The sequence below is a fragment of the Montipora capricornis genome, chromosome 6, assembly GCF_036669925.1.
Source record: "Montipora capricornis isolate CH-2021 chromosome 6, ASM3666992v2, whole genome shotgun sequence".
NCBI lineage: Eukaryota > Metazoa > Cnidaria > Anthozoa > Scleractinia > Acroporidae > Montipora > Montipora capricornis.
The window spans coordinates 23218027-23245867 of record NC_090888.1 but is presented as its reverse complement, the minus strand read 5'-3'; the positions used below and the strand labels follow the sequence as shown (position 1 = coordinate 23245867).

The 27841-nt window shown below is 39.4% G+C and overlaps 1 protein-coding gene across 3 annotated transcripts in view; it reads right to left on the bottom strand.

Annotated features, from left to right (window-relative positions):
• Nucleotides 1–25696, bottom strand: part of LOC138051809 (furin-like protease kpc-1) — a 371910-nt gene extending 346214 nt beyond the window's left edge. For all 3 annotated transcript variants that reach the window (XM_068898073.1, XM_068898075.1, XM_068898074.1), the window contains exons 1-15: nt 25436–25696; nt 24015–24098; nt 21449–21577; nt 19650–19729; nt 18872–18960; nt 18338–18513; nt 16400–16618; nt 14779–14879; nt 14425–14531; nt 13367–13484; nt 12758–13068; nt 5781–5906; nt 4153–4303; nt 3217–3316; nt 2636–2729 (exon numbers count right to left, since the gene is read on the bottom strand). In XM_068898073.1, coding sequence (XP_068754174.1) covers nt 2636–2729; nt 3217–3316; nt 4153–4303; nt 5781–5906; nt 12758–13068; nt 13367–13484; nt 14425–14531; nt 14779–14879; nt 16400–16618; nt 18338–18513; nt 18872–18960; nt 19650–19729; nt 21449–21577; nt 24015–24098; nt 25436–25525 — 1975 coding nt within the window. In that variant the 5' untranslated portion in view covers nt 25526–25696. The remainder of the gene's footprint in view (nt 1–2635; nt 2730–3216; nt 3317–4152; nt 4304–5780; nt 5907–12757; nt 13069–13366; nt 13485–14424; nt 14532–14778; nt 14880–16399; nt 16619–18337; nt 18514–18871; nt 18961–19649; nt 19730–21448; nt 21578–24014; nt 24099–25435) is intronic.
• Nucleotides 25697–27841: the final 2145 nt, after the last annotated feature.

Sequence of the window (27841 nt, the reverse complement as noted above, 5' to 3'; positions counted from 1 at the left end):
CTAAGGCATCACCTGGGCGCTGAATAGTTTGTCTATCTCTAGCTGGTCATAACTTTCCTTAATAATCCCTTATTGAAAGGGTTATCTTCGGGGCTCACAAAAAATTCGCGCGTATTATCTGTTTAACCATTCAATAAGGTGTATGTATATGTATAGTGATTGAAACTCAGTATTACCCTACACAATCTCGCCTTGTTCAACTCCTCACGGAAGTTCGGAGGGTGGGAGAAAATCCTTTGGAACAACATCAACGACCCAGGGGCGGATCCAAGGAAGGAGGGGGAGGGGGGCTCCTTTTTGTTTTTTCGAAGTCACTTGCATAGATCTCTTTCATAATGGCGGCCAAATAAAATATCCTTTTGTTTTATTGCTAATAAGACTTTTTAGACTCTCTACGACGATCAAATGTCAAAAGAATATTTGTTTCAAAATGAGAGCTGTAGGTCTAATTAACATAAATACAGTAATAGTGGTCAATTATTTTGGTTAATAAATCAATTAAATGTACAAATTATTTGCAATGTTACAACATGCAAGTTTTATTATTTCAAAGTTGGACGGCTTCTCTCTTTGCATATGATGTTTCAGGTATCTGAAATCTATTTATTTTCTACGTTTGTAAGAGAGTACTTCTTATCTGCTTTTCATGGTATTTTTATTTTTGCTGGAACAGATACTGTTACTTGACGTAAACGTTTTATTACTGCAAAACATAAACAAAGTCAAAATGACAGCCTAAGCTATCTGGACGTTTGTCAGAGTATATACTTCGATTCTTTCAATTTACCCCTCCCTCCTAAAATATTCCTAGATCCCCCACTGAGACCACTTCATTTGCTTATTGCATTTACATTTTTAGTTCAACTCACAGTTACCAGAAATAAGCTAAGGAGGCTACTGGCTGCCCTAAATTCTCATAAGGTGCCAGTAAAACAGAGCAGCCGTAGTTAAGAGAACAATAATTGTTCTTTTAACTACTTGCTTAACTCCCAATCATTGGGAGTTTAAGCAACAACGATGGTTACGGCAAGGAAAACGCCAAAAAGCAAGTATGTTATTGGATACTTAAAAAGGAAGAAAGGGTCGTGCTGCACGTGCAGCACTCATTTCAGTGCATCTTTTTGCAGTTCTCCACAAAACAACAACGTGTGCATGAAATCACCAATTTGTAGTTTTTGTCGAAAACGCGAGCATACAACAATGAACCATTCATTTTCTATCTTTACCTTAAAATCATTCGTACGCATCCTGTTACCGGATACATTTGGCCCGTACTGCACAACCTGTACAATGTGGAATCATCGCGAAATGACTGGGATACTGAACTCTTAAGTTATATTTTAGAGTGACTTTTTCGTTGACGTTGACGTTGCCGTTGTCCTTGCTGAGTAGGGAATTCAAGATCTACGACTCAAAACATAACTTTGCGTTATCGTAAGTCTTTTGCGATTATTCAGTCTCGTTCACGTCCTACAACATGGGCGAAGTATCCTAAAAATAAACTGGAACCAGCGGTTTCGGAGTAGAAATAGAGAATGAAAGATTCTCTGTTGCATGCTGACGTTGGCGTCAAAACCTCAAATTTGTTGATTTCACGTCGTCGTTATGCAGCTTGCTAAATCCGTGCTGCATGAGCAGCACAATTAGTTATGATCTTTTAACCAATGATATTATTGTTTTCTGGCGTTTTCGTAGTCGTAGCAGTCGGCGTTTCTTAGGTCGCGTTCTTTAGGTACGATTCCGGAATAGACGGTATTCGTGAACTGAATACTATTCCGTTCATTCTGCTCGCGATAGCAGAATGAACGGAATGACTGGAATACGGTTCACTCGGAATAGACAGAATATGCGTTCTTTTGGGAAAGTTTTGGCGGGAAATGATACGCGGTCGGCCGGTCCCCTGCCGGCGGCTTAAAAATTGAAATTTGAATGAAATAGCGATCCAAAGTTTCTACCATAGCTGCGGGTTTTCGGCCTGTGTTCTGTTTCTTTACGAGTGCTAGAACAAAAAGAGCTCTCAGTTTGTGTTAATTTAAAAATGTGCTCTTGCCTGGTCGAAAGAAATGAGGTTAGAATTAATTTATTTGTACAAAAACTTCGAACCTTTTTAAAATTAAGTCCGGCAACATCAAGAGTTTGGAAGAGCTTATGGGAACGCATTTGCACTATGCAAAGCACTCACAAGTATAAAAAAAATATTCTGTGTTCTGTTCCCCCTCAAGGTTTTTAGCAAATGAAGCAAACCGGAAAATCGAGGAAACCGCCAAAAAACTTGTACTTATTGCCATATTTCAACATTTCGTGTTCCAAACTATAGGGAACTTTTTCAGCCGCCATGCCAACGCAACTGGCGCACGCGCAGATACAATAGTTCCCAGGTCGCTTCGCCAAAAATATTACGTTTTCATAATTTGCGTTCTTTTGAGAATTGATATTCCGTGTACTCTGTAATTCCTAATCCCAGAATGAGAATCAGGATACTCCCAAAAAAATGCACCCTCAAACTGTCTAATTAAACTTTCTGATTCTATATATAGTTTAAAGGTGAGGTAAATGAGCTTCTTGTTATCCAGCATTTCTGCGAATATCTGACATTCGTTGCAGGAAGCTACTAACAAACTGGGTTTCACTGCACCTGTTGTTATGGTTTCTTGATTACTTTTTTGCCATATGTATTTATTGTGCGGCAAAACAATCCATTGTTTACTTCCTTCCTGTCGAACAGCTATCTGTCATTAGGAATAACACATATCATTAGTATTACAGTAGGGATTGTACCAGGTTTTTGATGTTTTTCTGAAATGAGTTCATAACGCCGACATCATGGCTTCGAGTTTTTCGTTTCAGAAAAGATTCAAGTACCAGTGAAATAGCCTTAATTCTGGCTGTACTATGATTTTCTTAGGCCTTGGTGCCTCAAAAACCCTTCAAATCGATGAAGATAGACCAAACCCCAAGGAAGTCCATGTTTCATTCTTCGTGCGAATAAAAATGTGAGATGGGGCCTACGGGCCTTTACAACTTCCATGTTTTTTGACTGAAACAAACTTTTTGCAGCAAATAAGTGTAAGTAATTGCAGTCGGATAGGGTGAAGCAGTTGCTAATATACTGTCGGCACCATTCGTCGCCGCTAGGTCTAATTAGTCAAATAAACCTTTTGGGAAACTCAGGCATTATTATATTTTCTCCCGTTACAAACATGTAACCAAGCTCACCTCCTTAATAAATACACGGCGATCGTAATGCTTCCCTCGAAAAAGTACGGCGTGACTCAAATCGGTCAATGGACGGTCCCAAAAATAATATAATTGTGAACTGAAATGAAGAAACGCACTATTTCTGAGCAGTGATAAGGTGTTTCTATTTCTGCCAACTGAAGGAGGTCAACAACAAAATGCATATAAATGCAAATAAAGCCCCACTGGTGCAGAGAATACAATGGCACGAGTTTCGCTCGTCCCCTAACCAGAGCATAAAGTACTTAACTCTATCAAGTATAAATAAATTAATAAATAAATAAACAAACAAACAAATCAATTAATTAATTTATGGACACGAGGGTGTTTTGAAAGGTCTTAAGCCAAGCCACGGGCGTGTTTAATTTGAAAGCTTTCAAAACATCACAAGTGATATTATTATTTAGTAAAATCCAACTAGTGGTCTATTATCAATGCTGCGTTCTGATTGGTTGAGCTACTAGTAGACTATTTGTTATAGCCCACTAGTAGCGAAAAGCGCCGGCTTTGATAACCAAAACAACAATTAAAGTCTAGCTTTAACTAGCGAAAGATGTTTTGTGTCGATATTTTTTTGACCAACTAGTTGGATTTTACTAAAACAATTATTCCTCTCGCCCTCATGACCTCTGAGTCAATAGCCCATTCGGCCTTCGACCTCATGGGCTATTGACTCAGAGCCCATTCGGACTCGAGGAATAATTGTTAAATACTCAACAAAATTACTTTATGAGTATGTTTCCGTAGCAACTTCCCCATTGCACTCCATTCCATTTAAGCATTCTTCATTGACCAATGAGAAATGCGACATTCTGGTGAGTATATATATTATATACTCATCAGATAGTAGCATTCCCTTGGACTTGTCTAACTTCCTTTCTGGTGTTAACGAAACTCATTGACGGAAGCACAAACCTGTCACTCGCTGGTATATTTGTACTGGTTACAAGCGGGTGAGTTCTGGTTACAAGCGGGTCAGTTTTGCCATCTTTTCCAAACAGCTGAATCTTTGTGTCGTTTCTTATTCGAGGGAAACCTTTTCTGGTTATTATTTGGACAATGTATCCTGCGTATGTCAAAGAGGTAAAACTGTGATCAACACATTTAAATAAAATTGAACGGGCGCTTAAATAACTTTTACTAACTGAGCTCGATGTCCGTACTGTAAGATATGGACCGACATAAGCCGAGTCATAAGTCATCGGGAAAAAACGAGCATCCGAAATTTACGGTACGGACCTAGAAAACGAGATTAGTAAGGTATTTGGTACCTCTGAAGTATTAAGGCGCACGGGAAAGGAAACTAATTGAAGCCGAGCTTTCAAGCGGAACGTTCTTCTGCGACAAATTTCTGAAATACACATAAATTTTCTTTGCTTTTTTGAAATAGTTGCTTGCAACATTCAAATTTATTTTACTTAAACAACACCGAGAACTACCAGAAAATGTTGCATCAAAGTTTCAAATTATACGGGCCCTTCTGTAGAATCAGCCACTCATAGCGCCCGTCGCACTATCTGAAACATATGATGAGAGCATAAAACGGTGATTGCGCTGCATCATTGAGACCCAAATGCTACAGGTCTCAGGGACCAATGAAAATAGCAGTCTGGAATGTACAGGATTACTCGAGACGCAGTATCCTTAAGGGTATTTCCATACATCACTTGGGGACAACGAATGTACTTTGACTGTTTCTTGGCTTAGGTCCTGTAACGAGTTCATTAAGGGGATCCTCCCATACTTGGCCGTGGGCTGAAACCTTTCCCTTGTAGATTTATTTATAGAATGCCTGCCTTGGGAGATTAAGAACGCCCACTGTTGTAAAAGCCAATCAAAACAAAGCTATCTCGGCGTCAAAGGAATATGATAATTTTTGCGGGAAAAACCTGTTCCTAAAAATAAATTTACTCGGAACAGGGTTGAGCCAAAGAATTAGTGGAGACAGACACTCCCTTTGATGGGCTCCTTGTCCTTACCTGTTGGTTCTCAAAATACCTTCCAAACGCTCTCGTTAAATTTAGTAGCTTATTCGTGAGGAAAAGGTTGATTAAACACTGGTTGTGAGTTTTATTTTAATTTGATTAACGAGACCGAGGTTTTAATTCCTCGTGCGAAGTGTCATATACGTACTGTAACCCTTAAACACGAAGACAACCTATAAAAGGGGTCGCTTCAAGCTCTGTTTTCGTTCCGATTGATGTAAGCTCGGTAGATTCTCCAAAAATTGGCTGTCAACAAATGGCAACAAAGAGACGGAAGACATTTCCAGTGCGAGAAAATTGACGGGGGATAAATAATAGATAAGAATGACTGATAAAATTTCATAACATATTGCAGACACATTTCCATTAGGTTTTTTTATTGCACAAATAAGTTCATAGCTAGCTCTGAACGCGACCTCGATTGTTAGACAAATTATCCACATGTGCCTTAGCGCTTAGGCACCACTCCCTTCATAGTGAGTCCTCGTGCTTAACGCCGTGGTTCGACGAAGGGACTGCACCTGATCATATTATTCTAACATTAATTACTATACAGACCTGTTTTGTTTGGATCTGGTCGGTCTTTTTCCTTTCCTGGGGGTCTATTAACGTGGCTATTGTCATCTAGTGGATCTGAAGTTGTTCCATAGAGAATAAGAGTCCAGTTGTAAAGGTAAAGATGACCTAAAATGGTTAAAGATATTCGGTAAAAAGTGATCATACGATCAATATTCTAATTATATTTGAAGAAACGTTTTTATAATTAAATCAGTTCACATCTTTATGCAGAGCGTATGTTAGCTGAATCTAGTTTAATGGCTCAGCTTCTAGGAGACTCTTGTAATGGTAAACCCTATCAGAAAAAAATAATTAGTAGGCCATTCAATCTGGTTTTGGCCGTTTTATTGCACTGAACTCACCAATTATATATAGAATACAATACGGTGGAACATACAGTGTATTACAGCTTTTCTGTATTATGTTTAGCTGTATTCTAAATCTTCCCATCGTATACGTGCATGCGCAGAAAGCTTATTCTCGCTGAAATTTGGAGAGCGGTGATATTTCCAGTTTATTTCTGTTTGAGCCAAGCCTAAGGCAAATCTCCCCCTCTGCATCAATTTTGAGGTTGAAATCTGAAGAGAAGGTGAATATTTAAACAACAAACACTGCTGAATGATCAAGCAATTTATGTTTCGTTGCTTAGCAAATAAACCTAAGAACGAATTCGGGTGATAAAAATTTTGTCAAGTTCATTCAGAAGAAACAGATTTGACCGACAGTCCTCCTGTAGAGTTGGATAGCTGCTGCTACATTTCAAAATGCTCACTGAGAGCAGTATGGGCCTGACTCCTTGACAAGTTTCACCTTTTGATTAAGCTTAAACCGAGCTTTTTGCATTTCAAGAGGAAAACCGATATCGGTTTTTCGCGTGAATTTTCCTCCTCAGATTGTAATGTTGCCTTTATTTTTATTTTATGTAATCAAACGAGTCAATGACATCATACTCTCTCCGCATGGAATTTTACTGAGACCATCCGATGGTTGGCTTCAGCACAGAACTACCAGCGTCGGCTTCCACTGCTTCTTAATTTACTAAGGGAGATCCACAATTGTCCTGGTGGGTATTGTTCCAATGCAAATTTGCAGTTTAACGTAAGGTAAATACTAATAAATTTCAATGGTTTATTGCTCTGCGCAAAATTTCAGTTTCGAGTTCACGTTTAAACACTACTGCAACACCACTGCAACATCAGGACATACATGCAGTCGCTGCAACAAGATCTGCCGCTCACGGGCGGGCCTGGCTGCCCATCAGAGATTCTGCCTCACCTAACATAAACAGTCATCATCGCCTGCGATGGACTGCCGAAGAAGAAGAAGAAGAAGAAGAAGAAGAAGAAGAAGAAGAAGAAGAAGAAGAAGAAGAAGAAGAAGAAGAAGAAGAAGAAGAAACGCTAAAACCACTGTGGAGACGAGGAACCTCACAGCCACGAAAAAATACACCGTCCTCGTTTTTTCAACGCTAAAACGATTGTGGAGCTGCGGAGCCACTCAAACATGTACCTTCCTCCTTTTTGTAAACGTAAAAACGACTGTGGAGCTGCGGAGTCATGGAGCCACACAAACGTATACTGTACCTTCCTCGTTCTTTTAAAGGCCAAAAAGGCCAACACGACTGTGGAGCCACGGAGCCACTTAAGAAATATTGCTTTTGAAGTGGCTCTGTATTCTGTAGTTGCTCCGCAAATATTTATCTTCATCACTAACCTCAATTTCTCGATGTTATTTTCCAACGAACGTTCTAAAATTTCTTGAAATTGTTTTCCTGGTGTTTTTTCCATCCTTAAAGGTCTCGGTGAAGGTACATTTGGGCGTCTTGGTCAATATTTTTGTTTTGCAAATCTTGAATCGGTGGGCTGTGAAGTATATTTTCCCGAAAAAAAATCTGGAAAATTAATTTTAAAACCGCTAAAATCCCTTTCTTTGTTTCCCGCCATAATCTGGGCGCGAAAAAAGGATGACGTATCATGTAAACGGTCAGCAGACCGTGAACTGCATGCAAAATCTTCAAGCTCGATTTTCTAGGGGTTTATTTTTACGCCAAAATTACAACTTCTTGGACCTCCTGTCCCGACAGGTTTTAAGATATCGCTTCCAAGTTTTCAGTTCTAATAGATGATTGTATTAGCTCAAATACCAAGTGAGGAATTTTTCATTTGTTGTCGGAGACTGATTTTATGGTACTTTTTCTGCCCAAATTAAGTATGAGATGAAAGGTTTGACTTTGTTGCAAGATATTTCCTTCAATTCTTAACATATCAAAAATTCCTCACACGGTATTGCAGTGCATTCATTTGTGACTCGATGCAACAAAGTGCGGCTATTTTTGCAATAAAGTGAAGCGGCAGGAGCTTCTGCAGCAGACTCGGTCATTCTGAGTTTGAGGACTCAAAACTAAAAGGCAATATTAAATACCAAAAAACTAAAACTTTATTCAAACAATTCAATCTATTAGCTTTAATATGATATATAGTTTGACCCTATACAAAAAATAGCGGGCGCGACAATTTCATTTTTCCGCGGACACCTCATTTTCCTTTACCGAGACCTTAATAGAAGTTTTAACACACACAAAAAAAGCTATTTCGAACAGTCCGTAAAAAGCAATAATGTTTGCACAAACGAACCAACTGAAAGACCTTTACTGAGGCGGCCATTTCTTACTCCTTGTGAGGGCCGTTGTATACGACGTACTCAAGATTCCAGGCAAAAACTTCGTAGATAATTGAATTATTATAATCACAACTAGTCGCTCTATGAGCGTAAACTGGGTTGTCGGTGGTACGCGTTACACAAAAACACAAGGCATTATTATATGACTAACTCCGTGAGCGGGTGAGATGAAACAAATCCTGTGCTGTGATTGGCAACCCGAGCGGGCAAAATGAAGCTACACTGCCCGCTCGGGATTTCTCGCTTGGTCCCGCAAGATCAAAGATCATTTTTTCGGTGTTTTATCCAACATAATAAATCCTTTATTGACCAAGCTTGTTCGGTTAAGATGACTGGATATTGGCCTCGTTCTCTTTTTGCGTGTTTATGGATCTCGATTTCGTCTCGGTCCATAAACACGCAAAAGAAGAACATTGGACAATATCCAGTTATCATGACCTCACGCTTGGTCAATAACCGATATATATTACTAATCTGATCCCATGCACCAAAAAGTACCGTAAAATCTGGGAGTTAACATTAAAAGGCAAGCCAAAAGGCAGATGAAAAAAAAAAAAAAACATAGTTTTTATATAAAACTCTGAATTTCGAATTCTCAGCGAAAGACTACTGACAATCGATCGTAAAGCACTAAACGTTTTGCAGTCTCTGAATTCTATGAATCAGGAGGAAGGTCACGATGTTCTGTCAAAAGGAGATGTTAATCACGTGCTACGCAACCACAAATGTGCACGTGATCACCTTAATTGTGTCACGGTTCTTGTTTACATTTAATGAACTACAGGGAAGAATGTTTTCCTGGGAGTAATGCCGGTTTGGCCAATCCCAAAATAAAAAGAAACCAGAATTGGACGAAGAGGAAAATGCGACTATTAAAAGTTCTTGTGTGCGTTGTGACTTAGTTCAAGCTTCTTATGCAACTTTTTGACAGACAATATTAAACTACAAAATATTCCACTGTATGATCGTCAAAAAATATCTATTTTTGGACGTTCATTTGGACAAAAAGATGCAAAACGTAGCGAGAAATAATATTTCAAGGGAACAAGTTTTTAAAAAAATTTGCGGGAAATCTCTGTCTTTAAAGAGAAAGTAAAGAGAAATTGTTGGCGTCTCAAGTTAACGAAAACTTCATTTTACGCTAGAGTGACTAAACAAATCTTTTTCTGACGTTAAAGACTATGGCTACCAATTAATCATTTGCCAGGAAGAACACGGCTACAAATTCCTGTTGTCTTTATAAGGTAATTTCAACCCACGTATGCAAATTAGTTAAGGTCGAATATTGCACAACACGATGAATCCACAACGGCCGAAAAATCTAACGAAAGCCTTTTCCAGCGTAATATTTATTGAAACAAACAAAATATTTGCTCTCACAAAATTCTTTGACTTGGGCCATTTAAGTTTCAATAAGAATAAAACGCAAACAGCGGTTATAAACATTTGCTTGAAAAGTATAACTTTTTATAAACTTAACGTTTGGTATATTACAACTTATTATATACTCAACAAAATATCTTGTTTCTGATTGGCCAATAGCGAATGCATAAATAGGTTATAGAGTGCAATCCAGGTTATAGAGTGCAATACAGAAGTTTCTATGGAAACACCGGGGAAGCGCCAAATTTGAACACCAAAGTAAAAAAAAATGGCTGGCAGTCGGTTTGCTTTGTCAAACCAAAAAATTGTTGAGCAACTTAAAGAAAATGCGAAAAACAAAAACACGTTGAAAGCTACACAGACCTGGTTGAATGTCTGGAAAACATGGGCGACTGAAAGAAAACTAAACCCAAAACTGGAAGGATACGAGCGCGTTTGAGTAATTTTGTTGAGAATATAATAAATAAAAAGTCGTATGAACCTGCTCGTGCATTTCGTGATTTATGGTCACTCGTGATGTTTTTGAAAGTTCTCAAATTGCACAAGCCGTAGGCGAGTGCCATTTGAGAACTTTCAAAACATCACTCGTGCCCATAAATCACGAAATGCACTCGCGTTCATACGATTTCCTATACATACATCATCACAAGTGATTATTAATCAGTTACAGATAAATGTAAATTCAAAAATACAACTGAACGGACTGGGAACTACCGAAATTGATTGACACAAAACGACAAGAAATTTGCTAATAGTAGAGATAAAGTTTCTCACTGCCAATGGTTTCAATTAATGCTGGCTTTAGATCACAGATAAACAGAGATTCTTTAATTTTACAATGCATTCCTGATTGACCAGTTGCTAATATTTGAAAATGATCCCACTTAATTGTGTGGTTGGCTGAGATAACATGATCAGCAATTGCAGATTCGTGACAATTTGTAGTTAGGGGTTTAAAATGTTTTGTTTTTCTGTCACGTAATCGGCGTTTCGTTTTCCCTATATAGAAATCATTGCAATCTCAACACTTTGCTCTATAAACTACTTTTGACCTGAAAGAAGGAGCTAGTTTATCTTTGTAAGGGAAAAAAGACTTGATTCTTCGGGTGTTCTAAAAAACTATTTTGAGGTCGAAAAATAACATAGAATATGTTTATACAAGAACTCAGCTGTTTTTTGAGGTATTTGATGTGATGACCTAAGACAGGTACAACGATTAGAACTTCTTTTTTCCGAACTGTTTGTGCAAGATCTTGTGGCTTATTTGGATGTTTCTCGATGACATTATTCATATGATATTTAACAGTTCCCGTAGGGTAGCCATTAAGTAACAAAATCCTCTAGAGGTCATCTAAGGTGTACTGTAACAATCGGGGTGACGAACAAATTCTAATGCAGCGATTAGCCAAAGTGCGGGCTAGGTTTATTTTGTATTTACGCTGAGTGAAAGAGTCCCATTTGGTATAAAGACCGGTGAATATCTTCTTTCGATAGATTGATGTTGAGAAGCAGTTGTCACGATTGCGTTTCATAAGGATATCAAGGAATGGAATCTCATCGTTTTGCTCAAACCCAATTGTGAATTTAATGTTGTTGTGTCTCCCATTCAGGTAATCGAAAAAAACTCAAAGCACCATTTTTGTTCTTGAAAGGAGTAAAGGTATCCTCCATATACCGGAACCAAATAGTAGGCTGATTGATGTTCTTAAAAACCCACTCTGAGGTTAAAAATTATAAGAATACGGGATATTTGGGGGAAGAGATTCCGGGATACCGAGCACCAAACTTGTCATTTTTTAAAACAATAAGATAGGTTCGTTGGTCAATATAGAAAGCACAAACAGTGACATCGATGCTCACAAATGCGGTTATTTGTATTTTTTAATCAAATATTCGCAATATCCACCAATATCAGCATCTCCACAGAACGAAACGCTCATTAAGATGTTTTACATTATCTAGTACCCAAACATGTTACGCCCTTGACGTCATAGGGATACAAACTACCGGTATTTACGGGATATTCAGGCCAAACATTAATGGTATACAGGATTCTCAGACGCGCCCCCCTCCCACCCCAATGGGGCCTCAACATGCAATTAAATAAATTTTGCACACTTTAGGATCAAACCTTTTCTAAAGAACCCGTTTTCCGTGAATAATGAAGCACAAAATAGACAACAAGCTTTCTTTCAAATAATTCTTCACTGCCACATTTCCACTTATTTCTTTTTTCCAGAAGACTGTGAACAGTTCAGTATGAAATAAATGTAAACAGCCAAACAACTTTAAATGCGACTTCAGTAAACACAGATACATTTAAGGCGTTCGATTCCCTCAATGCTGGTTAAACCCATACAGAATTTGTCATTTGGTTTCAATATTGTACATAACATGACAGTTAGTAAAATATTAGAAGCAAAGCTCACTTTGATATCCAATAGCGAAAGATGCAATTGTTGTCGAAGACCATTACTCGTCGCTTTTAAGATTCTAGATATTTATTTTTCAGCGCCTGTCTTGTTTATCCAATCAATTGACGTTTCATTCTTGAGCTCCATAAGGGTGTATTTTGTTTAAAGATCCACTAAAACGCCATTCGCGTTACAATGACTTCGACGCTATTGGAGGTTAAATATTCTAATGTGTCCACCGGATAAAATCTACGTATTTCTACTACTCCATGAAATCTACCAAAAATTTGTGCAGAGGACTCTACACCCAAAGACACTACTTAGCAGGGGAGTGACAGGAAAGACTTTTCCCGACACGAAAAAAAAAAACAAACAAACAAACAAAACGAAGAAATTCGTTTCGTTTTCTGACTAGATTGCCACATGGCAACCCAGTAATTAACACACCACGCTTTTTGTTTTATGGGCACAATGAATAATTAATTAAACGTCGGCACTTACGATTTCCGTGTTCACCGTTGCGTAAGTGGGCCCGAAGTTTCCATTTGCCTTGGGGATCCTCTCCCCAGTGATGCAAAGTCAAGATCACCCAATTCGTTAGACTCTCAGAGTGGCCTTTGAACTTGTCAAAAGGCCGATGTTGGGTGAGGTGAGACTTGGTTCCGTTTGGTGACTCCAACGTTAAAAGCAAGTCTCCTCTTGGCCACACTCTTACGTTGACCCGAACTTGAACGTGCTCTAGAAAGCGGATTCTCTCTGAAGCGCAAGTGGTAGGCCACGACAAGAGACTTATTTCGTGTGTCCTGTGTTCGCTGGAAAAAAAATGTAAAAAATAACTTAAAAGTGTCTATCAACTTAAATGAAAACCATTTCCGCTCAACAATCTTCTTCTCTTGGTTAACACTAATTTTTTGATTCACTAAACTCTCTACTTCAAAGACATTGTTTTAGAGGCTCCTAAAGGACAGAAAAACTGGTTGCAATTTGATCTACGACCGCGGAAGGAAGAGGATTGGGTTAGCTATCAATGATCTTACCTCCCTGTCTTCTGAAACTCGGTTTTCCTATCAAAATCAAACGCACATCAGAAACGTACACTTCACAACGCACCTGGAAATGTTAGTTGAGGTGATTTCACATCTCTTTTGTTTAGGCACTTTTTTCCAGTCTCTAGCTAGGCGAACCATTTCGGAAACATCCATCAAACCGAATCCCAAGTAGTTACTAACTGTAAAACGTAATAGAAAACAATGACAGCTGTGAGATTTTTGATATCTTTAGTTTAAAGCCTGATTTTATGTAACTGATTTTTAATCTACTGCTTAAGAAGAAGGAAGAAAGTCAGATTAGCTCATAAAAAGGAACGGCTCCTCCCCCACCCCCTTCTTCTCTTCTTCTTGCTCTTGTTTTGCCTCACCCCAACCCCCCACCCCCCCCCCCCCCCCCCCCCCCACCCGTACATCGAGTTCTCGTTCCCAAGTTCTCGTCTTGTCGTGTTAGAGAGAGAGTGACTTCCTTTGTAAAGTTACGGAAAAACGTTTTTGAGTAGCCCTTAACCTTTAACAACGCCATGAGCATATTCTCACACCTTGACCTTAGAAACACGGGAAGAGGCAGACCAACAGCCCCCTTGAGCAATGTTCTAGATATTTACTTTTCATAGCATGTAAGATGGTTAGAGTTAAAAGCGAGATATTTGTCTGCGTGTGTCGGTTTTAGGTAATCACTAGTCCCTAAATTGCCCTGGCTCCCAACTCCCCTGCCCCTGTAGACATTTAAATCGATCGTCGATTTAAGGCACTTACAACAGATCCGGCCTGTTGCATAAATCATGGTTTTTGCATCAGTGATTCCGAGTTTTAACTTGTAAAAAATGTGATAAAAGGAAAAGGAACTTTATTTAACTGTGTTCTAGCACTGGAGCACTTATTGGCGACACTGTAAACTGAAATCAACATTTAACACAAACCAAATGTTGGTTTTTGAGGAGAGGGGAAAACCGTAGCACCCGGAGGAAAATCTCTCAGAGTAGAAAAGAGAACTGAGAAACTCAACCCACATGTGACGCCGAGTCTGGAAATCGAATCCGGGCCACATTTGGTGGTTGGCAAGTGCCCTTAATATTGCGCCATCCCTGAACCCCCATTATTTAAATAGTCAATTCTTACCTTCCAGCCCAGCCCCGTTTCTTTTCCAATCCGATGGCTTTCGTCCGTTAGTGAACCTTGCACTTCTCACAATGACGTGTTGAAGATCACGCCAGGTGAGGTTTTTGCTGGTAAAAGAGACATAGTAAAGAATAAAAAAAACGCTTAATAGAAGAGAACCAAGGTCTCAAATGTGCCTCACATAACGGCCGGCCAAGTGAACTGAGCAATTCCCGTTTTTCCCACTCTCTGCTTCCTTGCAAAGAGAAATTTGCATTCACTTTTTGGGAAACATTCAAAGCTGAAACAACCTTCGTTGATTGGCCCTTTTTAGCAACCAATCACTTCGAGATATCAAAAAGAGTGTAGCCTTACTTGGCTTCAAGTGTGAGAGCGATCAATCCTGACGCCATTGCTGTCGCTGCAGAGCTTCCACCAAAATAGAATTCACATTTTCCATTTTCACCGACGGTTACCTGAAAAAAACGAGTGGTTAATGTTAATGCCATAATTATCTTGGTTTTTTGCATTACCTTCAGTCCAGCCTTTGTAACATTAAGTAAATTATTCAGTCTTCAGCTTTTGTGGTTTTTGCTACGCCGGGATATATTTGCCCACGTTCGACCAAGCATCAAGGATATCTATACTTCATTGTATTGAGTTAGCTCATTTCTCGACAGTGTTCAGGAGTTCTAGTAAATGTATCATCTTGTTAAGATCAAGACGAAAGTTTTTAGTGAACGTTATTAGATCCCTTGCAGACTATTTGACAATTATTCCATGAGTGCGAACTGGATATGAGGTGATAAATAAACAATTTTCTTTAGTATATACTTCATGATTAAAACATTTAAGTAAACATTTGTGTTGTTGTTGTTGTTGCATGATTAGAACACTAAGTTATCGACAGCGAGAATTACGAGCTTTTGAACGTCACAGTTTCGTACCATTGAATATGTTTATGTTAAACTTGTGGCTTTCTTTACTCCTTCATCCAAAGTTTTAAGGCAAACAATTGACTATTTTACAGCTTTGCCTACTCGAGATCTTAACAAAAAACTCAAGCTTTTGATCTGATTTACATAAGAATAGCACAGGGGTTTGTGATAGAACAAGATCATTGGCATCCTCGCTGTCATTTAATGGGCTTTTAGGAGGCAGTTGTTAGGGGGCTAGAGTTGAGATCCGGTGATCCAGGGTTCAATGAAGACCCGTTCGAACCATTAATTGCATTTGATGCTTCAATTTCTCGGCTGCAATTGTAAATAGCATACTGTTTTGCCTCCCGCCAGTTGGGATTCGTAACAGTTGTTATTTTTTTTCGTTCATTTCGTTTCATTGGCCCTGAAAAGCCCCTATGGGGAGAGGTCAATTAAGTATACATGTTGTTGGTCAAATCCCGGCTCAGATTGAATCCGTTTTTACCTACAGGTTACCAACAATTAACCTAGGTTGGGTATGCACTTTACCTCGTTTAAAAGCAGCTATCAACCTCCCAAAAAGGACTGAAAACACCTAAATCTTCCCTCAAGCTCTTTCCTACCCATCTCAACACATTTTCATGTTTCGTATCATTTTATTAATTTCTATATTCACACAATTATCCATAGACTCGACAGTACAGCGTAGTAAGGGAACAAAGGATTGTACAATGCACATGGATACCGGTACTAGAACTTGGCCCCTCAAGATCTATAGTATTGTGTCTTCACCACTACGCTACAACGAGTATGCTCAACACAGTACCGTTCTTTAAACTATTTACTTTTGTATAAGAAGTCAATTCATAACAATAACCAAAACTAAGCCTAACCTGACCCTAATTTTTCTCTAGGCTTAATTTTAGGCTCCAAAAAGTTTCTTCAATTCATCTGAGTGCGTATTCACAATCTAGGTAAAATGAGGATCACCAGTTTAACTTAGGTAAAAACGGATTCAACCTGTTAACGGATTTTACCAGCAAGATATATATTTCATGTGATTTCGCCGGCCTTACCACAGGGTCTCTGTCGCCAAACGCATCTCTACTGTGAGCTGCGGCCATCACTCCAGGACAGCGTTCTCCATAATACGGTATGGAACCATCTCTTGTCAAGCCAGATATTCCAATAGTATAAATACTGTTGATGTAACCATTGTATGCGCAGCTGTCTTTTGACAGTACCCCGCCATTTCCTGTAGCGAATACGAAAATGTTCCCTTTGCCATGACGTCCCTGGAAGAATTACAACGCAAATGCTGTGATTTATGTCGATTCACGTAAACATTGTTTTGAAAATTCTCTTTATGTTAATAACAGTAACTGGGTTAATCATGGTTGTAGTCGACTTTTCTGCAGCCCGAAATCAACATTGCTTATAGGGTCAATCATGATATGTTGCGTCCGAAATGAAGGGTAAGCATTTTTATAGTTGTGAATTTAATGCAACTTTTATTTGACATCAACAGGGATCAGATGGACTAATAAATGAGGGGAAGAGTTTGCAGTTTTACTCCGAGCACTCTGGAATGGGCATGAAAGCAGTTAGAAAAGTAACTTCAGCAGTTGAAAGTGAGCCAGTCTTGAGTGGGCTTCTAAGGTATAATTGTACCATTGCGCAGAAAAGCTCCAGTCTATCAACCAAGCTAGAAGCCAAATGGGAGCTGGTCAAATTACGCCAGATTCGTATTCTAACGGTTGAGTTGAATGGATTGAACATGAAATGAAGGCTAATGCGGGGGAATCTTTTCAAATGCAAATTATTTCCCCCGCATTAGCCTCCATTTCATGCGACATCCAGTCTAACCGTGAGAATACGAAACTGGCCTGATGAGTCAATAATTTTAGAACCTATGAAATAGGCCACGTTCCATAGATCAATATTCGCACATGGCTCCAAGGCTTTATGGATAAATTTGAATATTCTTTCGCTTATAAATCTCCCCTGAGAATTGTGCGACAAAGAGAATAGAACTGAGCCGTGAAATTTGACCATAAACCGTCGTAGCCATATTTAAATATTGATATATCGAACTGGGCCTATTTCACTGATATACTTGATTTCCGAAATAAATATGATATGAACGCTAGAAAGCTTGGAATGAGTTTTTTCAGGCGTGCAAGTGACCGTTCAAGTTGCACATCTGGCTACGATGTCCTTTCTAAATTTTATTTCACTTTAATTTATAGTTCGTCTTATGTTGGCTAACCTTTTACGTTAACCACGACAGAAGAGAGAACAACCTGGGCTCAAATTGCTCACTTTGTTAAATTTCTTACATCGCAACAATAAAGGTTTCCTTAACTAGTTATGGACGGTACCTACTAATTCAAAGGTATTTTTGCGCGGTTTACTGAAAATGAGGGAAAAGCAGATCTTAACAAGTGTTACTGAAATCCAAAAAAGAAAATTGGGGGTAACCATGCAGTTTTCAAAGATAATTATTAAGTTTCAAATTGGAAAAGAACGCCATATATTGCCTTGTATTTTAAAGCTTTTTACTTATATTGTTGATTAAGTATCTTCGAAAAATGCGTGGTTACCCACAAATTTATTCTAGGACACCGAGATTACTTGCTAAGTTCTGCTTTCTCCGCATAGTTTTGAACCGCGCAAAAATATCCCTGTGTTAGTAAGCACCAGCCATTGGAAATCCGAGTATCTCGAGATGCGCAGAACGTATACGCAATAACAATAGTAGGCACCGTCCTTAATGGCTCTATACTTGAACAGAGTTTAACTGTATGACGCATGCTAAGTACTATTTGTCAGCAAAAGACCATATTCGTATTCTCAGTATTGGACAGGAACTAGTTTGCAATGGAAGCTAATGCGGGGGAATACATCAAAAGGTATTTGCATTTGAAAAGATTCCCCCTCCACTGGAAGCTAGTTCCAGGCTAATATCGAGAATACGAATATGGTCTATTGAACTCGAACGATCTATATCCTACTTTTTCCGCTCCTTCTTGCAGGGCGAATTGTGTCATATTTCCTGGTCCTTTCACTTCAAATCCGCGATCTTCTGGTCCCCAGCTGTTAGAGTATATATCAATATAACTTCTGTTAAACTTCAGGGCAGCTGCTTCCTTGTCATCTGTCGCCATTTTCGTCGTGTAAAGGCGGATGCCTGCAAATGTTTAAGCTAAAAGTAGTCAGAAACTGACTGTTACCTCCGGACTGGGACTTTTTGGCATTCATTCTTTAGTATACTGTTTAGACGCAAGATTAAATGTTCTCTGTTTGCACCCTGTTGCCTGTAAGACAGCGGGTTTGTGAGTAAGAGCAGGCGCTCTTAGGAAAAATCCATGTGACGAAAAGCAGTGCCAGTTGAACAAACGTATCAAAATGGATTTACTAGTAAGAGCGGCGAATCACCGAAAAGAGAATCATATATACCATCTTCACGATCTGTTTCACCCCAAAACAGAAACCTATGGCCGCGAATGATATGGGAATTTCATTGTAATAATGATTAAGGGTCCTACCTCCAATCCTTGCATTGTACGCCAAGCCGATACCGCATATTTTATTACCGGCCTCAGCAGCGATCACACCAGCACACTTTGTACCATGTCTAAGATGGAAATACGAAAACATCACGTTTAACTGTAATGGTTATGTCAAAAGAAATCGGCTAACAGACTGCTTTATGGAAAAAAAAAATTCAGTGGTCAAAACTATGCTTAACTTCTCAACTATATTTTCATTCTTGGGCGAAAAAAAATTAAATAAAACCCATTGTCGTTTATCAGTTGACTGACACTTTACCTGATTATAGGGTTCAATTTTTCCAATTATATTTTTAACTGGGTCTTCCCCTTTGAGTCTTCGAAGAAAGTCTAGCGTTTAACTTATAGACCCAGGGATTGGGGAGCGTTTAGATAAAGGGTATACAGGAGTCGTTCGTAGAGATTTGCCATGTCCCGGAAAAATCTCTAGAGAATCTACAGTCTACCTGTCAAAGACTGACCAAGTTTTGCTTCCCATTTTTTAGCCTTTCATGTTGAGATTGAATTCTTAGCAAGGGTTCTGTTTTACTACTCTATAGATATTCAAGTTGTACACCACACAATCGGAAAAGACGCCGCATTTGGTCGACGAGAAGTATTATCTCTTCCCATGTGTCCTGCGACACACGCCGAGAAAGTGACAGTTTAAAATGTACGGTAGAGAATGAACCTTTACGAATGAAATAAAAATAAAATGTCCTTGACACGCAGTGTACTTTTGCTTACTAGAAAGCTGAAACTTTTTTTCCCTCACCCTGAAAAAGAATGTTTGTCCTTTGGCCTCGGCTCTGGGCTGTTATCACCGTCTATAAAATCAAAACTGGCATATTTGTCCTGTCAAGAGATCGCATGAAGTCAGTGAAATGCGAAATTAAAAGGATTTTTCAACTAAGTACTTGTCGTGTTGATGGTGGCGGTGAAGCTTATGTCTACATCCAAAAAGGTATCATCGTTTATAATCCGTTATACTTCGTGCTGGTGTGAACAGTAACAACATTGACCTGGCATTTTAGCCTGATGTCCGGGAACCACTTAAGTCACTTGCCGGGTATAATCACGATCAACTGGGCAAATAAAAAAACTTTTCGCGCAGATATCAGTATTTTATGGCACGACAAACAGGAGTTCCTCTGGATTAGTTGCCCTGCCAGCACAAGAACTGTATGCCTCTTATACAGCTTATAAGCTTAAGAAATATACAATTATAAATTTAATTGGTTTTGTTAGCTAGGACATGTATAATTAAGGGCGCGTTCGATTGACCCTACTCCGGAATAAGAATACGTGAAGTGGTGATTGAAAACGGTATGTCTAGAATTTTGAAGCAACAAGGATGATAATTTAAGTGAAGCTATGATCTTCGCAGTTATGAGCGCAATTTTTGCAATTGCGTAGAGAAGCCTGAAAAATTCAGGACTTCAACAGGGTTTGAACCCGTGACCTCGCGATTCCAGTGCAACGCTCTAACCAACTGAGCTATGAAGCCACTGACGTTGGGAGCTGGTCATTTGTGGGTTCTCATGGTCCCGTGAGGAGTGAATCAATGATGAAATGGTATATGAAATGAATCATATGAACTGTTGATATGAAATCAAGTGAAACTATGATCTTCGCAGTTATGAGAGCAATTTTTGCAACTGCGTAGAGAAGCCTGAAAAATTCAGGACTTCAACGGGGTTTGAACCCGTGACCTCGCGATTCCCGTGCGACACTCTAACCAACTGAGCTATGAAGCCACTGACGTTGGGAGCTGGTCATTTGTGGGTTCTCATGGTCCCGTGAGGAGTGAATCAATGATGAAATGGTATATGAAATGAATCATATGAACTGTTGATATGAAATCAAGTGAAACTATGATCTTCGCAGTTATGAGAGCAATTTTTACAATTGCATAGAGAAGCCTGAAAAATTCAGGACTTCAACGGGGTTTGAACCCGTGACCTCGCGATTCCGGTGCGACGCTCTAACCAACTGAGCTATGAAGCCACCGACGTTGGGAGCTGGTCATTTGTGGGTTCTCATGGTCCCGTGAGGAGTGAATCAATGATGAAATGGTATATGAAATGAATCATATGAACTGCGGATATGAAATCAAGTGAAGCTATGATCTTCGCAGTTATGAACGCAATTTTTACAATTGCGTAGAGAAGCCTGAAAAATTCATTATTTCCCGTTAATGTAATAATATCGTGATTATTCCAAGTCATTCGGCATAAACAAAGTTTGAATGGACATTCTAGAAACGAAATTGGTATGAACGGCGTGTATGTTTGGAGAGAAAACTCGCGTCCTCCACGTAGCCTCAAATTTGGTAAATTCATGTCGTTGTCAGGACGAGAACGGCAAAGAAATGTACCAAATTGCGTTAAAACGCCCGTGCGGGGGTACCAACGCCATTGGTTTTTTGTCACTGGAGCGTAATGTTTCATAGAATTACAGTAACCGTCGTCGTAATCCTTGCGTAAGGCAGAAACGTTCCCCAAGGGCGAAACATCTCACTTTCGGACGTTGCTTTTGCCTTTTTTTATAAAACATGCCATTCCAAACACTTACATAATTCCTTCGCAGGTCCGGATGCCTTGTGTCGAGTCCATCGTCTACTACTGCAACAACTATTCCAGTACCAGTGTAATTCATTCTCCACACGTCTTTGACGTTGTAGTGCATTTCGTGATCAGCATTCTTTGTTTTTAAAACGAGAAAGATGTTAAGATTAACAGATGAAGTGTCATATAATGTGGTGCTGGCTTCAAGAGAAAACCGTCATTTAAATATCTACCAGCACTCGCTGAGTTCTTCATCAACAAGTTAAACTAGAGAGTCCTTAATCCGAGATAGGCCTCGATTATAATCGAATTATAATTCAATTAAATGTGAAATGGGTTCACGTCAACTAATGACAGCGCTTGATTATGATTGGATTATAATAATTTCAAACAACCTCAAGGGGGTTGTTTGAAGTAATTACAATGCGTAATTGAACAGATGGCGAACACATGGTGGCATATGAGCAAACGAAACTTCTAATTGCTATTTGGTGTCTTCTTCTATTCTCGGAAGCTATCCTTGATTCGCTTCTCGCCTCAAGCGTGGTGATGATAACCGTGGCAGACATGCGAATCGGCGCCATTTTGTCTCACACTGCGAGGTTACCCTGCCTATCGTATTGGAATTTTCGCAGATGTGAACAGAACCATAATTGAATAAAACTGAACGGAGTATAATTGCCGGAATTGTACTTCAGTTGATCATAATCAATGTTGAGTGTGAACACGGCTTTAGTCTGTCTCCCTTAATCCTTAATTGAAATATAACACCCGATTCAAACGTCGCACTTCTGCCGTGTCGAAGTCAATCGAATTGATCTTCCACTTAACCTCGACAAAAGTTCGACAACTACCTCAGACGTCGAGTTCAATCGTGCAGCATTTATTTCATGTTGGAGCTGCCATATCTTGGTCAGTGGAAATCGTAGGAATGTCTTGCGAATATGTTCATACATTATAATAATGTATGCATTTAATTCGACACGGCAGAAATTCGAGGTTTGAATCGGTGACGTGCCGCATTTCTGCCGCAAGCTCGACACAGCCTGTCGAACTTGTGGCAGAAATTCGAGGGAGGATTCGGATGTCAGATGTCTGCCGCGTCGAACTCAATGGGCCATTTCCGAGTTGCTGTTTGTCTCAGCTTCGAAGTGAGTCTTGGTGCTCAACTATTGTAAGGGAAATGAGTTTGATTTGCACAAGAATACGCAACTCATTTCCATTTGAATGGTTGTGCAACAGGACTCGCTTTGAAACTGAGGCATGCAGCAACTCGGAAATGGGCTATTGAATTGAGTTCGACACGGCAGAAGTGTGACGCAATTAATCAGCATGCAGCTGGCTTAATAGCTCTGTTTGTAGAGCAAGTGCAGCGCAATTGCATTGTTATGCGTTCGATTCCCGTTCAAACCTGACTTTTGGTAGGCTTGTTTGTTTGCAAATGCTTAAGTCAACTACTAACTGACTTCCATTTCATTGTCACTGCTTAGTGTAAACACCTAAAATTTCATATATTGTAAAATTATTTCATTCACCTATTACGGGATATAACTTGAAATCCCAATTGACCAGCCCCCAGCTGGCTTGATAGCTCAGTTGGAAGAGTATTCGAAGTCAGTGAGATCGCGCGGTCCTGGGTGTGAATCACATCCAAGGATGGGCTTCATGTTTTCAGGCGCATTTCCCAATGCTTAAATTGTTTACTAGCTAACTGCTATGATTTTTCTAATTTTCAAGTCATGTTCGTCCCACAGTTTAAATGTCTGAGACTTCAAATATTTAGAAGTCAAAATCTGCCGCAAAGGCGAAACGGAAAGAAGGCGACTGTTTCCGCGAACGCTTATGAGAAGTTGAAAATTAAAAAAAAAAAACATAAATAATAAAAAACAGAGACGTGACCTAATCAGTCGATATCTCTAGGATCTATTATCCCGAATCACTCTAACCAGAAAAATCGAAGAAAATTACAAGTCAAACTTGGAAACTGCCAATAAAAACCAAGGCTATCGAGAAACCAAGAGACAGAAAAGAATCTCGAGATTAAGGACTGAAGCAAATCTGAAGCTGCTCTTTGCAGCCAGTAATTCAGTGTGTAGGCTTTCCAAAGAACACTGGTAACGCAAGAGTTTCGTGTGAAGTTGGACAGGATCAGCAGAGACAGGACTCCTTCTTGTACATGAATCAATTTTATCAGCGGCCAGCATTCCTGGGTAGACGGGAACACTGATTGAAACGTCAGTGATACCTATTATAATTTTCCTTATACTCTTGGCGTACAAATATAAACCAACAGAATTTTGTACTATGGGTATCTTAGGCAGCAAACTTTTCACCAATGATGTGTGTTCGGCTTAGTAGAAAGTTCTGCTCTCGCACCTTGTACATGCCCTGCAAAATGTGCTCCACTGTTTGCGCATGCAACGGGATTACTGTGGCGCCCAACCGAGCCGTAAATTAAACAACACAAAAAGTAGTCTTCGGGTCGCTTTCGACTTCGGTCAAGTCAACATTTGGTATCACAATGGTAAAATATGTTTCTAGAAAAGAGGATAAACTAAATTGTTTTCACTCACAATATACCACTGCAAACCAGAGCTGTCATCATCAAATGGCATGTTAAACCTCGTTGTATTGGGCAGAAATCTCTTCAAGGTTTCCTGTGTATGTAAAACAGAATTTGAAAGCAAGCACTCTGTGGTTGTTTTTCGCCCAAACATTTGAACAAATATTAGCCTGAGTTTCGGTTTTTCTAAGTGGGAAGAGAGAAGGAAAAAGCCAGAAAGTAAGGATCAACTTCCCCTTCACGCGTTACATTAACTGGAAGGCGTGATACTCACGTGTATATATACATATGAGGTGAAAGCGAAAGACGAAAGAAAGAAATGATCTTCGCACTTATTGTCCAGAATAAATACGAGGATCCGTTTCTCTCTTTCACGTTTTGGAAGTCGGAAGTACTTTTTTGGGAAGTCAAAATTTGCCCTCTTTTCTCTGTCGTGAAGAGCCAAGTCGAGTCCCCATCAAACTTCTTCTTTTAGGACCTTCGGCTGTGAATCCATCGTGGCCCAGCCGGTAATTAATATAAAAATTGGCCCTTCGTTTAGGGAAATCAGCAAAACCACATCAACAATGCTACCGGTATGGGGTGGGATGTTCATCACGACTAATTACTAATAGAGGGGGAAACGTACGTCTTTAAGTGGGGGGAGGGTGAAAATCGGCTTCCAGCAGCCTTGGCAAGTTAAAAACATCCCACTTCACTAGATTACGTGTTGTATTCCATGCTGATGACGCTCGTACTTTCAAACTTATCTGCTGTAAATGTCGCAGGATTAATAATTTAGCTAGATGTTCTTGTTGATTATATACACATTTAATATGTTCTATGTTATTTTTGTATTTTAAGTTTATGTTGGAATTGGTGTAGTTAGTTTTTATGTTCATAATGTGGGTAGGTTTAGGTGATACGTACATCTTTAAGTAGAGTTAACGTTCTATTGTGTCGCCACCTGCCTTTGTTCGCAAATTGATTAAATAAATAAAATACATGAAATAAACAGAAATAAATAAAGTTATTCCGCTTTCGTTACAGGGCTATAGTCAAGCGTGTTTTCGTTTTCAGGTAAAATAATACAGATATCCATCCAAAAACAATTCGTTAGTACTTTTACAAATTAGTAAGATTTTACTGCAAATCGTAGAGGAAGATTTCGGAATGAACATTTCATCAGCTAAAAACTTGGGCCATACTTCATTTCAATTATTTGAGTTAATGAAATAATGACATAATTTTTAAGTGGGTCTAAATTTGCGTGAAGAAACCTCGCAGCATATTTATTTATATAGCTGAACTCAAGGCTAAATCCTTGAAATTGCCCCCTTAACTTACAGAGAATTAGATGTTGCGCTTCAAACTTTAAGCGCTAACGGATTTTGATTAGATGGGGAAAAAAAGGAAAGTTCATCCCTTATATCATTATTTCAGTCTACCTACCGAATCTTTACTAGCGAATCTGTTTGTCTCTAAACGGCCATAACACGTTTCAATGGCGAAGAATGCTATAAAATAGGCCCGCATAAGCATTTTCTCATAAGATCGTTGCGCGCTTGAGCATTAGATGTGTTGAACTGAATCGTCTCTGGTTGTGAGCTTTACTATTCCTTGTTCTTTTTGCATCCTGTTCAACTGATGAATGAAACTGTATATACAACCGACTAACCGACATAACAATCAGCACACACGTTTCCTAGAGGTGAAGATTAGCACAGGAAGTTGTATAATGTGATATGATAATAAGAAATATCAAGGGATTTGTGACAAGAGTTTTATATCCTGTATATCTGCCACTTTTCGTGAACAGGATTGAAATCCTTGGTAAGTGTAGGAAATCGTATTAGCACAATTGTATTTCGTGATTTACATGTATGGGTAGGAGTTTTGAAAACTTTCAAAATATCGCGATTGACCATAAATCAGAGTGCAGGAGCAAGTTCATACCGGCGATTTTTTGTTTATCATAGATATGCAACAAAATTTCTCCATCGCTATGTTTTCAGAGTCACTTCCGTATTGTACTGTATAACCCACTTACGCATTCATCATTGACCAATCTCAAACGCGATATTCTGTTGCGTGACAAATATATGATGTATACTCAGTTACCGATGAACGTTTCTCTTGACGATTCTTTTGGTAGCTATTTTGTTCGGCAATGCAAAATACACTTTTCATTAATTCTGACGGTCTTCTTACTTTCTTTTAGGAAGCCATCTGTCCACTTTACCCGAGATCAGCATACACTGATCTCAAAAATTTCAAACATTACGGCAAAAAAAGAAGATGCTGCACGAATGCATCATCGTAGGACTGAGGAACTTGCCATTCGCTACTTCCGCTTTTTTCAGAAAAAAGGAGAGCTTCCTGTCTTACCGCAACAGCACTAACACCATTCTATCCACCCATGCAGAGAGTGTACGGTAACAATTATTTCAGTCAGTCGTCCAAACGTAAGAAAAAACAAGTTTAGCAGGAGGGAACGTCATGAATACATGTCACAGTGGGCGTAAATGCTAGAACCGACTAGTGCAAGCACTGCGAGGCTTAATTAACTTTAGAATCCTGGATGCGTCAAGGGCACCCAAGGAGGACATTAAGCCAAAAGCCCTTGAAAGACATTTCTAGGCTTCTTGTAACGTGGACTGTCTAAAGATATGTTTTTATCACCTAGAAGAATTTAATCTGTTCGGATATTAAGAACTTCCCAGCGAACCATTTGCTCATCCGAAACTGCTAAGTGACCTTTTTAAGAGCCGAAAATTGCAAAAATGTCCCTTCCAAAAACGTAAGGGACTACTTTTCCCCGGTTGCGAATTTTTGTTTGGCAACGTGAACCGAAATTCTTAGAACAGTTTGACTCTCTCGAACACATATTTCGCCGAAGATTATCGTTGGTTGCCCCTGATGCGTGAGTCCCGCTAGGGATTTTCGTTACGAGACAGCGCTTAATAAGGAACAATGAAGTCGACCGGAACGTCGCAGGCCAACATGTTTAATGAACAAAACAATACATGGCTCTCTGCGATCTACTTGTGCATTTCTGGACAGGAGTGATACTTTCGGATGTGAGGTTTAAGGGACTGTTCGTTATTGATTGCTAGGAGAAGGGGTCGGTTATTTTCTAACCATCTAAGGCAGAGTAAAAATGTACCCTTCCCCGAAAGTGCGTATATCCAAAAATAACCCCCCCCCCCCCCCCCCCTACTCTCCCCCTCCAGAGAACGTTGAGCTCTGATTGTGAAATAGCGTTTAACACGATTTGGTGGATCGATAGACGTTTACGTGTTGTTTTTTTTTTTCTAAGTTGTGTGATAAATTTGCTTCTAGAGCTAAATGCTAGTAAATGATGTATGGCAATGTTTCCTTTAATTTGTTTTCTTATTGCGCTCTTTGTGTGTTTTGATATCTTTTGCTTTGGCGTCGACAAGTATTTCTTTGAGGTCGTCTTGCTTCAAGAACGTTGCGAGCCGTGAAGAGTACTTTCAGGAAGATTCCCCCCCCCGCCATTTCCCTTGGTTTTGACAATTTTACCCCCTCCCCCACTCTAAACAGCGCCTCCGTTTCCCGTTGAGTTGTTTTCGACCAGGTTGTTGGATCGGAAATTACGTGGATATGTCAATTGATATTTTGCATATGTAGCGTGACATGAGATAAACTAATTTAAAGTGAAAGCGGGGTGAAACACTCGTGTAGCGATACAGAAAACTAACTCCCTAGGGAAACAACGACTTGAACTTTCGACTAGCACGATCAGGTCGTGCACCTTTGAAACAGCGGCAAATTCCGTGAAAAAATCCGTGTATTGTTCTATTTTGAGTTTGGGAGGTATAACAAAACACTCAA